We start from the raw sequence: 16,596 nt of genomic DNA, 5'->3' as shown, positions 1-16,596 counted from the left end.
GTACAATACGTAATCTCAGCTCAAGTAAGCTCCACCTCAGCTTCCTATTCCTATCCTGACATCCAAATCCACAGGATGCTGCACCTGTATTACCTTATCTTCACCACTATTACTTCTACTACCACAAGGAACCATCATGACCAACTCTAATTCCTTATGATGCTGTCGCTTTCACCATGGCGTCCGAACCTCAAAGCGACAAGAGCTCGCTACAGGCGTTCGGTGCTGGGCCCTTCGTACTTCGTACCCTCTTCGCAGACGTTCCACTATCGGAAGATGGAACAAGGGACGATATAAAGATTAACTGTGTCGAATATTTAGGTGCGCATGGGATATGATCCCTTCCCTTGCAGTTTAGTATCTGTCAAGTCCAAGCCAGCTGATTCAATCGTCAGATAACCACTTATACGTAGGCACGTCCGACTCGGAACTTCTTCACTTCTTTCAGATACCCCCAGATCCTGCAGACAAATCGAGCGCCCCGACCTTCATCCTCGCCTCAAGGCTGCGCCCTGCTTTCGCCGAATCAGCAACAGCATCCAATTCCACGAAGCCCGGTGTTCAGCAAATACTATTGCTGCCAACCGTCAACAAGGCTTGTATTTTATGTAACTGGACAGTCACCTTCTATTCGCTCCCAGAATTAAGCCCGGTCTTTGGCGGAACACAGGTCAAGAATTGTAATTGGGTAGGCGGAATAGATCTCAATGAGTTGACTACCAGCCAAGATGGACGAGAAGGGCCCACAGGCGTCACCATATTGCTATCGCTTAACCGGAAAATTCAGGTGGTCAACATAGCCGATAGGGCTCATCCCATAAAAAAGATCGACTTTGCGGGAAGCACAATTTCTATAAGGAGAGATTCCATTGCTTGCGTAGCGGATTCGCGCAGTTATGCCTTGCTCGAAATTAACCACCAATTGAAGATCCCCTTGATGTCTATATCATCACTGGACGAGGCCGAGCCAGGGAATATTATTGGTCAAGCCCAACATATTTCCGGAAGTTCAGGAGGTGGGTTAAATCGCAGCAATTCCTCTGCACAATCTCGCTTGCAGACCGAGAGTCCCGAACCTCCTACTCATAGGCGGGGAACTAGCTTGGGCGACCTCATCACGGGTGCCAATCGGAGGCAGGAATCTCATGCCGCCGAGGACGAGGAGCCAATCTCGCGACAACCAACTCCGTCTGAATTAACGGCGGGCCAATCCCCTCCTGAAAACCTAAATGTCCCAGCACCAGATAGAGCCACAGAGGGCCAAACAGGTCGAACCGTCCCAACTTCTAGGCCTAAGCCGGGTCTTTTGAAACCGCTTATCGTATCTCCAACGCCAGAAGAGTTTCTGTTAGTCACAGGTACAGATCCGCTAGAGCCGGGCATTGGAATGTTTGTAAACCTAGATGGCGATCCAACAAGGCCTACCATCGAGTTTGATCGATATCCTAAGGAGATTGTCGTCGATGGAGGCCCTATAGATACATCTTCAACGCGGACGTCTTCCGCCCTGGAAGAAGAGGGGTTTGTCCTTGCATCAATGGGGAGAGACTTCTCTGATGGTATTCATTATGGTCTTGAGATTCAACGCTGGGATACTGACGCAGCCGAGGGCGAGGTCTCAAAACATTGGCTCGAACCTCCGAATGCTGACCCGGCTACCAACTCTGCACATAACATAGGGATTCGATCATTGCGCGGGGCAGATGAGACACACTTCCCGGAAATTGTCGATAAATTATGTCGGCGGAGATTTGCTCCGTTTTTATCAGATAACTCAAACGCTTCGACAACGTCTCTACGAACTTGTGATTCTAGAACAGCGTCTTCTATAGAGAGGGTGTCTAAAGAGAGAGAGCTTTTTGATAGAGATACTGATTCTCAGAGTGAAGAATCCTTTCCCGATGGTTGGCAGGCGACACGCAATGCTGAAGAAGAAGATTATGCTCGCCGCCTCGCAGGAAGTACGGCCCGCTTGGCCGTGTGGTCCGGAAAGGATATATGGTGGGCTATTCGAAATCCGTTAATATTACGGTTAGATGCTCAGCTAGAAGCGACGACGTCTGCGCCAAAACAGGCATCTACTAGGCGACAAGACTTGTTCACCATCCTGAATTCCTTCCGAGGTCAAGACGCTAAATCAGAATTGGAATTTCTAACATTTAACTACATACGACAACGAGCAGGTATACTCTTATTAACGAGCTTCCTAAAGTCGGAAGATACCCCTTTCTCGGAATCAGAGCTCCGAGCCATGGAAGAGATCTTAGTTGATAGCCTTCTTGACCCTCGAGTTGTTCTATCTCTTATACCTGGAGCTCGTAACGAGGTAATCGAGACGAAACGAGGCATCTGGATATTTGGAGGTGTTAAATCGACCGCCGAGGAATTCATCTCGAGTAGGGACTTTGGTAAGGGTAACTCAACTATGAGCACACTACCACAGTCTGTACTACATTTCCTTAGGCGTTTCCTTTCCGCGTGGCGGCGTAAGAAAGGCTTCGGTAGCATACCGGACGAAAGCGAGGTTTTTCGTACAGTTGATGCGGCTCTACTTGCCGTCCTCCTTGAGCTCGATCAACATACGGCCACAGGTCCGGCCAAAGCAAAGTCGATCCGTGCGGATTTATACGAGCTCGTAGATACGGGGGTCGATTGTTTCAACAGAGCAGAGACATTGATCGAATCCTACCACCGTCTTTATGTGCTTAGTAGGCTCTATCAGAGTCGTAAGATGGCAGGAGAAGTTTTGGCTACATGGAAACGCATCATCGAAGGCGAGCGGGATGACGGGGGTGAATTAACCGATGGCGAACAGCGAGTACGCGAATATCTCTCCAAGATTAGCAACCAAAGCCTGGTTCAGGAATATGGGATCTGGCTTGCGAATCGAAACCCGAAGCTTGGCGTTCAGATCTTCGCGGACGATAAAGGCCGTGCCCCGAAATTTGAGCCTACGCAAGTAGTTCAACTCCTCAGAGAAGAGGCCCCCGGTGCGGTAAAGTATTATTTAGAGTATCTAGTGTTCGGCAAGGGCCATACTGTATACGTCAACGAGCTGATTATGTATTACCTGGATATTGTGATCACTCGTTTTCGGACGTCGCCTGAAGCTCGAGATGTAGTGGCGTCTACGTATACGGCATACCGTGCTCTGCAGCCTCCTAAACCCACGTACCGTCAATTCTTGACAGACAACGCTCCCGCCGATGACGAGGCGTGGATTAGTCGGCTACGGCTCTTACAGTTACTTGGTAGCAACCATGACTTTGATTTGGCAGTTATCAGGGCCCGGATCGCAAGTTTGAATACCGCGGCTGAAGACCTTCTCGTACCCGAGACTATAATACTCGACGGCCGAGAACGTAAACACGAGAACGCACTGCGCTTACTAGTCCATCATCTCGGAGACTACGATACGGCCGTGGCCTACTGCCTCCGCGGCGGCTCCAGCATCTACACTATCTACCAAGCCCAGCAAAGCCAACCGCCCATAAACCCGGATGCTCCTAAAGCGCCAACGCGCCGCGATAGTATGCCACCGACGCAAGATCATCAAGCTCGGCTTTTCCGCGCCTTGCTTGGCGAGTTCCTCAAACTAGAAGACATTAGCGATCGCTTGGATCAGACGGGCTTGCTTCTGGATAAGTTCGGAGGATTCTTTGACGTCAACGATGTCCTGTCGGTAATACCCGATAGCTGGAGCGTAGATTTGGTTGCGGGTTTCTTGGTGAAAGCACTCAGACGGATCGTAGTTGAGAAGAACGAGATTACGGTGGCGAGGTCGCTTAGTTCGTCACAGAACCTCCAGACACAGTACGACTTAATCGTGCGTATCCAGGAGAAAGGACCTAGCATTGAGACATAGGGGTAATGATGTTCATATAATGGCTATGTTCTTTGGAACGTGGTTGGTTTCTTGGCGGGCATTTCGTTGCGATCGCTTGATGCGCCGTTCCTCGTATAATTTATACCCTATCTAGGTACATTCCAAATCCATTACAACAAATTAAAGGCTCACTCCGGGTCTCTATTTGGCTTCACATCGTCCTCGAGTTAAGCTTGTGGCCTTAGTAGATCGCATTAAATTAAGCCCATATTCATTACTATGATGAACAACATCGGTTTATTATGGTCATTAAGTCATCGCTTCGCTAGGAGTAGATGCTAATAGACATCATAAACGAGACCCCAAACTCCAATCGACGCCACGACGGGCGGCCAATCTAGATGTAGCTTCCCCGCTATGCAACTGGAATATCAACTCTCTAAGTCGCCGTGGTAAAGATGTCCAACCCCTCATTACCCCAGATATCTATCTATGTATCTAGCTAATGACCACACATCGTACATAACTCACTGCACCTGCAAAATCTTGCTCTTCATCGCCTTCTGCCTTAGCAGACCCTCCACCCATTTATCAGCCTCCTCGAGCGCCTTGCGCGGCTGCCTCTTGCGCTTGAGTAAATACCCCTGTATCTGGGCGGGCGAAAACTCGCCGTCGGGGATCTTGGCGCCGAAGGCGGCTGCGACGCTGGGGAGCTCGGAGATAGATATGTCGAGATCGGCGGGTTGGGGGGCGGGTACCTGCTGATTCTTGTTGTTCTCGGATGGTTGGGTAGGAGGCCGCGCCGAGTCCTCCTCGTACATGCGCACGAATAACTCGCGCGCCTGGTCCCGCGTCGCATTCGCGAAGGCTACTTGCAGGTCGACCCTGCCCGGGCGGATCAGTGCGTCGTCGAGCTGTTCGGGGGTGTTGGTCGTCATGATCAGCACGCGGCCTTCTTGGCTTGCTACGCCGTCGATGGCGTTGAGGAGCCCGGATAGGGAGATGCCGGATTTTTGATCGCTTTCGCCTTCTTTCTTGAGCGCGCGCGCCAGGTCGCTGACTTTCCAGTCGCGGGGAGCGGAACTATTGCTGTGTTTGCTGGGCTTGGCGGTGATGGCATCTTGGGGCTCGGGTTGCGAGGTTTCGTCGTCGAATTGGTTGAGGGATGGACGGCGGAGTCCGGCTGTGTCGATGTCTACCGGAGGGAGTAGTTAGTAGATGGGTTTAGTTTCGGGAAGTTTTAAGACTGAAGAAGATCTAGGAATTATGACCTAGATATTTCAGGGGGTAAAGGGACAGCGTGAACTTTGATGTTGCCGTTACCAGTGTGACATACCTTCTAATAAGACAATGCAGCGGCGCGGGAGCGAGGCGAACAGTGCGCTTAAATCCTCTTCCGTCAAGCTCGGCTCGAGAAGCGATATTACGTGAATATCAAGACCGAAGATCCCGGCGAGAGCAAACGAGAGCGACGTCTTGCCTGTTCCTGGGGGTCCATGGAAAACTACACCAATAATTGTCAGTAATTATTACCTTTTAGTTTTGAATAGGGAAGGCTAGCTCCCAGGACAAGTCAAAAAAGGAAAAGGGGGTATTTAAAATACATACGGTATCCTCTCCGTAGTGGTATACCTCTATTTGAACTGCAGAATCAGGAGTCAGTAATTTCTCTTTTGGGATATTTAGCAAATAATCGGGAATTCAAGCTCTTGTTCAAAGCCTATAAACGATCGATACATGCTAAGAAAAGGGTAACGAATAACAGTGACTGTTACTTACTACCACTTTGGTGTCTCCGGATGTAGGTACTCGTTAATATCCGCAAGAACCTGTAATTTCTGCTGCTCGTCTAGCACAACAGTCTTAATATCCCTGATAGGTCGATTCGCCACCTGATGCCAGCCAACGCGGCCCGCGTACCGACGAGAAGCATTGGTGCTTGGCCGCTTAACAGTGGTCCTGGCCTGGTGGTCACGGAAGTACTGCTCCTTGGCATGGGCTAGTAGCTGCTTGATAGGTTCTAAGTGTCACTCACGCGTCAGCTCGTATGTGTGTGAGATGAGGGGGGGCCAACGACTGGGGAGCTTTACCCGGACTTCTCCAAAGGCACGAGATGATCAGGTCTTCCTGGTCCCGGAACATCTGCCCTGACATGCTACTCTCATCGAATATCGACTCCCGCTTGCGGTTCAACTGGAAGTACTGGCCGCGCCACCAGAAGCTGTGCAGGCCGACGGCGGGACTGAAGAATGGCGGCTGGGAAGGGTGTTATGTTAGTATGAATGCACTGTGTGGTACTGGATAAAGTGGAAATAGGAATAGGAATAATATAAGAGGAGGGAATAGTTAGTAAACTCACAGCCCTTGCTTCTTGGTTGGAAAAGTTAAGGTAACGTCCAGACCGATCTCTAGCCACGTCCGACGCATCCTCGTTCAGCCAGTCCCTCTTACTCGCCGTCTCAGCGACCAGGTCTCTCGAATTCACCATCCTAGGGTGCGTAGCGAGCCAGTCCATGAGATGGATGTAGATGTCGTCGTTATTCATGATGTGTACACTGCTCATGAAGTATCCGGTAACAGCCCGGTAGAGAAACGAGTACACTTGACGGAGGACCTTGTTAAGGGCCCATAGAACACCGACCACAGCTAATAGATTGGACGGCTCGAAGCCCAGCCAGCCCCCGATGAACCCGTAGATGGGCGCGAGCCCGCGGAGCCCGACGAGAGTCAGGATGCCCTCGACTGCTTTTGCATGGTGCGTGTTATCAGCTGCCGAGGAGTTGCCGCCCGCATGCGATATATTTGCGTTTATGCCTGGAAGTAGGCTGTGAAAGACGGCGCCGTAGTCCATATCTAGGTACCGTGATGGTTTTATATCACATGTGGCGAGTACCGGATATTGAAGAACCAGTGGTTGATGGTTTATGGTACCCAAAGGGAGAACAGAAGGATGGGCAACTTCTTATAAAGAGGTTTAATTGTCTAAATTAGCAGCCAGAGGGCAGAGCTATTTTCTAGAGCCTCCTTAAGTAGAGTAATACAAGTAAGTATTTAGAAATTAAGTGGATGATGATTTATGTTAGTCAGGTATATATATACGGATTATAAGGTACGTAATTACCAGAGTCAACCTATTATGTGGCGAATACATATGCCTGCGCATTAGGTCTAATACATGTGTAAGTCGTCTGCCTCCTACCGAAAAACTCACATACCTACCTACGTATACCCCCAGCTTCGAATATAAGAATTATCAATATGTTGGGACTAGTTAAAAGTGATTTTCTATAAAGTATGACCAACTCTCTGCTCTTTAACTTTTTATATGCTTGAATTGGTCGTTCTAACTTATAGTGCTTATATTTATCCCTTATAGGGTAGGATTAGCGCAACTAGATTGCGAAGCGGCAAGGAACTACTTGTGATGCGACTATGATTCATAAGTATTCAACAATATAATCTGACTCAAAGCGCCCATACTAGAGCTGCAATTGTCTGTATACATATGTGGAGTATATAGATGGGTCTAGGTATGATCAATGCATATAATCTTGGAGATAGTCACCCTGTAAAGTGTCATATATTACCGATGAAGGCTTAATAGACATCCAATCAAATCTAGAGTGTTTACTTAGAAAAATGCAAGTCATCCATCCAGAGATCCTATTTAGTTTTCCTGCTTCACTTTCTTATAGAATATACTTCTATATATTGCTCGTGATTTCCTTATTCTACTATCCCACCCCCTATCAATTAACCCACAACGATGCGGGCTTATAATGGACCTACTAACTAGGTACCTAAGGCAGACAAGGCCAACAAATCTGCCGAAAGGTCCTTTGAACGAACACCAACTACCTTAGGTAGCTAAGGTGGCGTCGGCGCTAGTAGACTTACAAGTCCTAACAGCACAACATCTTGTTCGGTGTCTCATAGTAAGTTGGGGTAGGCTCTCGCTACTCTGATTGGAATATCTAGAAGTATAAAGAAAGCAATTAAGACTATCTTGAAAGTGCACGTCGGATAAAGGGTCACGCTGAACGTCCAATAAACAGATGCAGGTCTCTAAAATATGCACTATCCCACATATATCCCCGTACGTTATGTATGTTCCCAGCTGCTAGTGCTACATACAAGTAGACTTCTAGTCCCAACGCCAGGCCAATATAGGGCGGCTGAAAGATACTAAGCCTCCCAACTCCATGGCATCCAATATCGCACAAACAAGACGGCATGCACCACAATCTAACGTCTAAACAACCGAACCAGAGCTGGGCGGGGCTCGGCCCGAGTCAATCACGAGCGTTGGGCCCTTATAGGAATATATCCGTCCTGGATACTGCGAGACGTTCCCGAGCACCGTTGCATTTCACGCAGTTAGGGTGACATAAAAACCTGAGCTAATATTGATGGACCAACTAGCATATGCCTCATGAATTTCTTAAGGACTTTGCGGCTGTCGAGGTAGGGTATATCGGTTTGTATTAAATTGGGGAATGTTGCAAAGATACCCTCCCTATACCTAAATAAGCCTATGGGACCAAATGGTTGAACGAGGCGAGAACAAACCTCATCTCGCACGAGACCAACCAATGCTGGTCCCGGAACGAATACTTCGCTTCTCTCTGCGGGTAATCATGGATATCCTAGCATCCTAATCCGAGTAGAATCCCTCAATTCGGTCATGGGTTGAGAGAATTCTCGTATCGCCAGAGGCCGCAGAGCCTCATATCGGATCGGAAGGAGAAAGCGACATGTATATGCTCGTGTCTGCACTAGACCACATGTCCTCAAGCTGACGCGTTGTAACCCGAGGTCGTGCCGTTAATCTAGCCCGATCCATTCAGCTTCAGACTCACCCTCAGACTGCATGTGGTCCTCCAAGATGAGCGTTTCCCCTGATGGAAGCATCTTCATAGGGGTATCTCCGCCTGTGGTTAGGGCCTGGCCATTGGTATTTGCCTTAGTGGTAGCCTGCCCAAGCAGATAGTCGACCGTGTATACGTTCTCGTCTGCCAGTCGTTTGATTTCGTTCCGCATCCTTGTAACGGCTCTCGAGACAACCCGTAGCTCAACATCAACTTTACTTCGATTTGCCGTAAGCCAGGATCCATGCTTATCTACCAAGGCTTTGATCCACAGGAGACAAAACTCGATGTGGGGGGATTCTTCGGTCTGAGCTGCAACAAACCGTAATAGTCTTGCGACATATACAGTAGGGAACTGTTCCACTACCAATGGGATGTCCGTGTGCGGCACGGACTGAAATACCCTCTTAATCAAGCCGGCTTCGTTAAGGCGGAACGCCATGACGAGAGCCTTAAGGTAATCTCTCTCGTTTTCAAGAACAGCAAGGGTAGATGCGGGTGTGATTTCCATATTGAGATCGAATGGGTCAAACTGAAGCTCGTTGTCTACGCTGTATATGAGAAGGCCCTCCGTGGATGCAGCACAAAATGAAGTACCGGCAGGTGAGAAGCCTACGCTAGTCACTCTCACTTCAGGTAGTTTCTTTCTGGCGGACGGATCCCCGCCTCTCTTCGAACCTGGTAATAGTTTATCACGTCGAGCCTCGCGGTCCGAATGATCTGCCTCGTCATCGAGTAACCCCTCAGGTCCCGCTTCTGTAAGCAACTTACTGTTCAAGAACTCTTGCGTTCCCGACAACGAAAGGTTGACACTGACGGTGAATTTTTTCAGTAGAACCATAGTACTCACAGAATAGAGACATATGTATTTACTGTTTCCGGCTGCCAAGATGCAACTTCCATCTGTGCTATATCGTATAGTATTGAAACTCTTGGTGCCGGCAACGTTAGCGGCGGTTCTGCGGTCACTGACTTTTCGACCTCCTGACACGTCTCGCCGGCCATCAAGGCCTGATACCTGCTCTGCATCGGAAACCGACCAGAATGATAATTGGCCATCCAAAGTAGAGATTGCGAGCTGTGCTGAATCTGGCCGGACCGCAATATCGAGGACATCTGCTTGTAATTGTAGAGGCTCGCTAGTTTGTGTGCGACTAAATATTGACCACATCCTAGCCGTCCGATCCCAACTTCCACTGAATAGAGTACTTCCATTCGGCGAAAATGCCAGAGAGCAGACAGGGCCTTCATGGCCGGATAACTGATCAAGCAATTGACCAGTCTGCACAGACCAAATATGAACATCGAATGAGTCTAGAGACCCTGCAGCGACCACTTCACCGCTCGGATCAACTGCCATACAGGAGAATGAAAGCCGGCTCGGGGCTGTAAAGGTTCGAAAGTTTCGGTACCGTATGAGATCCCAGGCCCGTATGGAACCGTCTAAACTCGAAGTAAATAATACATTACCCTTCTTTGCGAACTCGCACGCAGTTACGCCACTCGTATGCTCAGTGAAGGTCACTATACAGAATCCGGAATCAACATCCCAGACTTTGATTTTGCCATCGTCAGCGGTGGTAATAATGCGTTTTCCGTCAGGGGAATAGACTAAGGAGTTCATAGAGTCAAAATGGCCCTGCTGTTTTAGAATGTAAGACTCTGACTGCCACTCCCAAACAAGGAGTTGGCCTAGCTTAGAAGCCCCAAAGGCCAGCCACTCTCCGCTCTTATTTATTGTGACGAAGTCAATTTCGTTCTGAGATATGCTGAGCGTATGAATTGTGTTGAACTCGGGCATTTCGTATAGGCCGAATATTCCGTTAGAAAAACCGGCAACTAAGAGATTTGACTCGGGATGGAAAGCGGCGCATCTAACATGAGCATTGTTCTGCATGAAGTAATGCCTCTGAACAATCCTCCAGCGCATACCGTCGTTATCGGCATCTTCCATATCTTCGTCCTCATCTATCGGCGGCGCATTAGGATGCCTCGTATATTGCCAATCAAAGACGGCACCATCTTTGCTGACAGTGTATATTGTTTCTTGGTCTTTCGAGAACCAGGCTCCGATCACAGCCTGCTTGTGACCGGACAAGACTGTTGGGGTAAATCCTTCTTCCGCATCCAAGCTCCATATTCGGGCTGTCAGATCTCTAGAGGCAGTTAAAAAGAAGCGCGAATCGGCGGACCATTCAATGTGACGGACGTCATCGAAGTGACCCATATGCGTGTGGTGTCGAACAAAAGGTGCAAACTCTAGCTCCCCATCTGCGTTCGAGTCGGGAGTTGATGGAACTTGCCATACTTCCGTCTTTCGACCTAATCCTACAGCGAAGTGGCGCCCCGAAGGTGAAAAGGCGAGAGCCGTGACAGGAGATCGGAAAGAGAAGTGGTATATAGAGATTCGTCGCGGGACGTTAGTTAGAATTGCGTGGCCGTCTTCGTCAACGGAGAGTAGGAGATTGCCCCGCGGCGTCAAGCCAATTCTCGAGATGTTTTTCCTATGCGCGAAAGGAAGTGTGTATGATTTGTTACTGTTGGCGTGGCGTAGTTAGGAATCATGTCTTTCTAAGCTGAGAAAACTGAAATCAGACATACTCTACTAAGTTGAAAACCGTAACTCGGTTTCCTACAGGTGAGAACAAACATGTTCCATCAGGACTATATAAGAGGTTGCCCTGACAGTACACGGTCCCGAGAAGGTTAGAAAACTATTGCGACAATTAGGATATGTTTCGTAGCTTATAAATTATATAGGGAATCCTTACTTTAAAATCGGTCTTCATTGTCACGACATAGTTAGAATGTAGACAACTTTGCTAGAGAATTATGCCTTCAATATATTCATGGATTGTATGCGCCGAATTGGATCTAATCCAGAACTTTTTTTTGTTTTCCTTATCAGTGATAAGATAATACTTTTATCCAGCAGTCCACTGGCCCAAAGCTCTAGTGTAGCAGTTCAAGGAAGTTTCCTAACCAATCAATCAATGACAAAGACTCCTTCCTTAGGATTGACGTTACCACAGGTACCTCCACTAGTGTTTAACCTAATTAGGCTAGACGTCATTGGAATTAGTACCTAGTGGCAGGCGGTCAAGGCTTTAACGCCAGAACGCTCGAACCACGGCTGGGAAATGGGGAAAGGGGCCACTGCCCGACACTCAATTTAATCCCTGTCCCCTTTCGGTTGCCCTGCACTTGAGGTTTTGTGGTAAGGAAATTTGCTTGACCAGCAACGCTTTCCCCTGAAGTAGCCCGAACCCTTTTGTCTGTCAACATCACACGTCGGTTCGTATCCAGAGAGTTTCTACATAGAAACATCCTCCGACAATCAATATACAACGACAATTAGGCTTGGACGCTTTCTTGGCCTTGTACCTTTATTCTATCACAATCAACTTTCTTGTTCTTGTCTAACAGCTTCCCAATTCCAATTCCATCACAATGCCTCCAGCCACCGCTGCCGAGAGCGCGTCGCCAATTGGCATTGCCAATCTGCCCAACCAGCGACACAAGATTGTTGCGAAGAGAGGTGCAGCTTTCACTATTATGGTACTGTACCTTGTGAGCTTCAGGTTGTTATAATCCATATCACTAATAGCTATATCAGGTTGCCGGTGAATCTGGTTTAGGCAAGACCACCTTCATCAACACCCTCTTCTCCACAACCATCAAGAACTATGCCGATCACAAGCGACGACATCAGAAGCAGGTTGATAAGACCGTCGAGATCGAGATTACCAAGGCTGAACTGGAGGAGAAGTTCTTTAAAGGTACTAGCTCCATTCCAAAGCTCAATTAGCTACCTGCCATTTACTAACTATCGTACGTGCAGTTCGCCTAACTGTCATTGACACACCTGGCTTCGGCGACTACGTGAACAACCGAGATTCATGGATGCCCATCATTGAGTTCCTTGATGATCAGCATGAGTCTTATATGCTCCAGGAGCAGCAACCCCGCCGTCAGGACAAGATCGACCTCCGTGTCCACGCTTGTCTGTACTTCATTAGACCCACTGGCCACACCTTAAAGCCTCTGGATATCGAGGTCATGAAGAGACTCTGCTCAAGAGTCAACCTGATCCCCGTTATTGCCAAGGCTGATACTTTGAGCCCTGTTGACCTTGCCAAATTCAAGGCTAAGGTATGTTTACGTATCCATAGGCTCATCGTTCTACTGACTAACGTGTATCTAGATCCGTGCTGTCATCGAGGCCCAGAGCATCAAGATCTACCAGCCACCGATTGAGGAGGACGATGAGGCCGCTGCCCAGCATGCACGCAGTCTCATGGCCGCCATGCCTTTCGCTGTTATCGGCTCGGAGAAGGATGTCAAGACGGGCGATGGTCGTATTGTGAAGGGCCGTCAGTACTCGTGGGGTGTTGCCGAGGTCGAAAACGAGGACCACTGCGACTTCAAGAAGCTACGTTCGATCCTAATCCGCACGCATATGCTTGACCTCATCCACACGACCGAGGAGTTGCACTACGAAGCGTACCGAGCCCAACAGATGGAGACCCGGAAGTTCGGCGAGGCCCGCCCCCGCAAGCTGGACAACCCCAAGTACAAGGAGGAGGAAGAAGCCCTTCGCAAGCGCTTTACCGAGCAGGTCAAGGTCGAGGAGCAGCGATTCCGACAATGGGAGCAGAAGCTCATCGCCGAACGTGACCGCCTTAACAAGGATCTCGAGCAGACCCACGCTCAGATCAAGCAGCTCGAGAATGAACTCGAGCAAATGCAAGGCAGCCTTGCTCGCAGCGGCCGCCGCTAAGGAGTTTCGCTCTATATACCCCCAAATTCGCCAACGAAACGATTTGATTCCGCTAGCGCTAGTTTAATGCTTCCGTCCAATAGGGAGTATGGAGTTGTTGAGAAAGCCGGGTCCCAGCAGCATCTCTGATTCTACGGGATGATGGGTCGTTGGTGGATGATATGCTTACAAGCTAATTTACATGTGTCGAGAGGTGAATTGTCAAGGTCCTAACGGTTGGTGTTGTTGTGTCTGCTAATGGCAGGGGAAGGAGGGTTATGGACCGGCAAGCGTGTTGTGGCTTACCTGCGATATCAAAATATTCTCCCTTTTGGAGGTCGACTTGTGACCTCCGTTTCTCTCCAGATCAGTTAGGTTTATTTTACGATGTAATCGCAAATTTCTATGATACCAGTAAAGCAAACCAGGGCCTTTTTTTTTACCCTGTGACTCTATCCGCACACTTTTAACCTTGGTCAAACTAGACCCTATGGCGTTTTTAATGCTACATATGAGCTCATCGATTTAGTCGATATAATTACTTGTAGTCCCATAATCCTACAGCTATGCATTTACTAACTTTCCCACTACTAAACAGCGTCCATTGCTGCTCTCGTAGCTAGCTGTTCGTTCTTATTCCCCAGCTTCGAAATCTGCAGGAACGCGTCTACACCATATCCTTCCAAACTATGTAATTCTAGGCTTCCAGCCCAGTACTCGGCGTACACCCGACTCAACGGGAGACCCATCCCGAGGCGGAGGTTAGGTGGGCGGGTGGACAGTGAAGAGAGCGAGCTATCGTGGCCTGACCGCTCGCTCTGCAGCCCATGCAGCCTCCCGTCGTCGACTCTAAGCTCCTGCAGCGTAGCTGCCATGAGCGGGACCTGTCCGAGATTCTCGAGGCGCTGGTTCTTGAGAGGTCCTTTGCCAAAGGACCATAGATACGGGAGAATGTCCCGCGGGATGCCGCCGCCTTGGTCCGAGATGCGGATGATGACGTGCTGCTGCGCCTCACACAAGGTCACTTCAATGGGTGGTGGGTTTGAGGCGGGGTCTTTGCTCTGCTGATGCTTTTCAATGACGGCCTGGACCGAGTTCCGGAGGAGCTCGCCTATGATATATTCCAAGTGGCTTAGGATATACGGGAACGAGGAGTCCATGTGCCCGTTGATCTTGATCTCGGGGATCTTGGTGTCGGGTCCATTGGCAGATCGTGCGAGGTCCTGGACGGCTTTTGCGCAGTGCTCGATTACGTCCTTAGCTACGCACTTGATGAATACCTCGCCGATGAAGTCGGACTCGGAGAGCTTGGCTCCGGGCGAGAACCAGTGCGAGTTAAAGGTTTCAGTCAGGGCGAGGTGTTGCTCTGCGATCACTCTACGGGATATTCTCTATAATGAGGAGATATTAGCTCGGATTACATTCGAATCGCTGCAGCAAAGCTACTCACGGATCGTAAGATGGTATTCATGAAGTGATCCAGCTCGGATGCGGGCATTAACCCGCTACATTCAATTATACCCATGGCTAACTTTGGGATCACAGTCAAGTGGGCGCGTAGCATCTTGGCGATCTCTGTACAAAGGTGTTCATTGTCGTCAAGCGTCTTGACCTCTCTGATACGCCGGAACGTGTCGAATGCGGTATAGTAGAGCTCATACACGTCGCTGATATGCGGGTTCGTAACAACTACATATGGCAAGCGTTGCATGTCCCGGATTCGGTGGGCAATTCTCGTGGGGAGTTCGGTTCGAACATAGTTCGCGGAGCTAATCAGCCGCGCCTCGGTCAGTGACCGGCCGAATACCATCAATTGTCGTAAGCTAATGGGACGAGCTTCCTTCACAACCCATCTGCATACACATATGAGAGCTACTATCAGTCACACGATACTACGAGCATACATAGAGCGGGAACACCATACTCATCTAGGATCTGCACCGGTCTCCATTTCGCTGTGTGCGACCACCGCTTGCTTGTTCTACTGGAATTGTTACGGCCGGTTATCAATCTCGAGGCGAGTAACGGCGAAAGAGGGACCCGAGCCGAGATAATCGAGGCTCGCGGGCGGGAGGTCAACCGAAGGGTTTTGGTGGCATCTTGCACCGCGAATGGTAACATACCGACGATTCCATACCAGAGTGAACGATACAACAATTGGGAAAGATATACAAGAGGAAGTAGGAAAGAAAGAAAGAAAGCGGTGCTCTCGTTTTTGGGGAGAGAAAGAGTCTGCGTTTGGAGTTGAGCTGGGAAACTCGCCCTCACATGTTACCTACTCCGGGATGGGCATCGCATGTTCCGGTTTCGCTAGATCGATTGTGGTTCCATACAGGTAAATAAGGAGGAAGGTAGCGCTACTGTGACGGTAACGAGGTGGTGACCTATGACTCTGAAAGGTCTTAGTGTTAAGGGCAAAGGACTTGGCTTAGTGTACCTAACGTATGGCTTGCAGAGCGGGAATGATGAATGATACCCCCCACATTTCTCTAATCGATATGCCGTATAGGTAGTAGGTTTGATACCGGTATAGAGGTACATTCATGCCGGACAGGCAATTTTCAAGTTTAACAAAGAAGGACCTCAACGCTGGCCTTTAATCATTACGCCCTTTACTAATATAGGTATATTTACCTCGTTATTGTAGCCATGTTATAATATAGCAATGTTCAAAATTTAGAGTAATTATATTAGTACATACATCCAAGCACATAATATTAAGTATGTAGGGCTTAATTAAGCAACATATATCTTATAGTTGTATTCGTTCTAATATGTCTCCGTTAACTTGAATTCTATACACACATGCCTAAGATAGGATTATTATATAGAGGTATAGAATACCTAGGCAGATGGGTCGTCTATTCTTTTTGTTCGTCCCACTACGTAATAGCCTATCCTCTAGATGAAGAAATCGCACTTGCTGCCTCGGCCATGTGGGTGCTTACCGTAGTAACGTCATTGCCAATTGAGAGGTATTGGCGGGGCTTCTACAATAAAAGCACGCCGTTTAGTCAGCTACGGCGTAGAAGTCTTTAGCAGAAAGTCTAATGTACATTATCATTCTAGAAGAGAGCAGTAGTTCCACTTAGAAATACGACCAATTATAAAGTATAGGCTACCTTCTAAAACATTCGCCCGCG

General features: G+C 48.7%; 5 protein-coding genes across 5 annotated transcripts; 2 read left to right on the top strand and 3 right to left on the bottom strand.

Annotated features, from left to right (window-relative positions):
- Positions 1 to 34: 34 nt before the first annotated feature.
- On the top strand, positions 35 to 4,141 carry F5Y00DRAFT_166969 (uncharacterized protein). Its single transcript, XM_048004800.1, has 2 exons — positions 35 to 321; positions 396 to 4,141. Exons 1-2 carry the CDS (start codon positions 177 to 179, stop codon positions 3,863 to 3,865), a joined length of 3,615 nt encoding a protein of 1,204 aa, XP_047861468.1. The 5' UTR covers positions 35 to 176; the 3' UTR covers positions 3,866 to 4,141.
- Position 4,142: 1 nt separating this feature from the next.
- On the bottom strand, positions 4,143 to 7,315 carry F5Y00DRAFT_166966 (BCS1 N terminal-domain-containing protein). The gene is made up of 7 exons (XM_048004799.1): positions 7,046 to 7,315; positions 6,186 to 6,994; positions 5,917 to 6,082; positions 5,606 to 5,846; positions 5,435 to 5,469; positions 5,163 to 5,330; positions 4,143 to 5,021 (listed from the first exon to the last, which is right to left on the bottom strand). Exons 2-7 carry the CDS (start codon positions 6,675 to 6,677, stop codon positions 4,354 to 4,356), a joined length of 1,770 nt encoding a protein of 589 aa, XP_047861467.1. The 5' UTR covers positions 6,678 to 6,994; positions 7,046 to 7,315; the 3' UTR covers positions 4,143 to 4,353.
- Positions 7,316 to 8,650: 1,335 nt separating this feature from the next.
- F5Y00DRAFT_255238 (periodic tryptophan protein 2) lies at positions 8,651 to 11,483 on the bottom strand (the record flags this gene model as incomplete). The annotated part of the gene is made up of 3 exons (XM_048010277.1): positions 8,651 to 11,231; positions 11,296 to 11,408; positions 11,466 to 11,483. 3 exons carry the CDS (start codon positions 11,481 to 11,483, stop codon positions 8,651 to 8,653), a joined length of 2,712 nt encoding a protein of 903 aa, XP_047861466.1.
- Positions 11,484 to 11,828: 345 nt separating this feature from the next.
- Positions 11,829 to 13,865, top strand: F5Y00DRAFT_246112 (Septin-domain-containing protein). Its single transcript, XM_048009085.1, has 4 exons — positions 11,829 to 12,252; positions 12,311 to 12,473; positions 12,536 to 12,846; positions 12,899 to 13,865. Exons 1-4 carry the CDS (start codon positions 12,145 to 12,147, stop codon positions 13,472 to 13,474), a joined length of 1,158 nt encoding a protein of 385 aa, XP_047861465.1. The 5' UTR covers positions 11,829 to 12,144; the 3' UTR covers positions 13,475 to 13,865.
- F5Y00DRAFT_246110 (alpha-ketoacid dehydrogenase kinase) lies at positions 13,866 to 16,161 on the bottom strand. The gene is made up of 3 exons (XM_048009084.1): positions 15,378 to 16,161; positions 14,904 to 15,306; positions 13,866 to 14,844 (listed from the first exon to the last, which is right to left on the bottom strand). The coding sequence occupies exons 1-3, from the start codon at positions 15,572 to 15,574 to the stop codon at positions 14,044 to 14,046; spliced, it is 1,401 nt and encodes a 466-aa protein (XP_047861464.1). The 5' UTR covers positions 15,575 to 16,161; the 3' UTR covers positions 13,866 to 14,043.
- Positions 16,162 to 16,596: the final 435 nt, after the last annotated feature.

Source organism: Daldinia vernicosa (assembly GCF_022497035.1).
Source record: "Daldinia vernicosa strain CBS 139.73 unplaced genomic scaffold F5Y00scaffold_55, whole genome shotgun sequence".
Lineage (NCBI taxonomy): Eukaryota > Fungi > Ascomycota > Sordariomycetes > Xylariales > Hypoxylaceae > Daldinia > Daldinia vernicosa.
The sequence above is the reverse complement of the archived record's forward strand: the minus strand, read 5'-3'. Positions and strand labels throughout refer to the sequence as shown.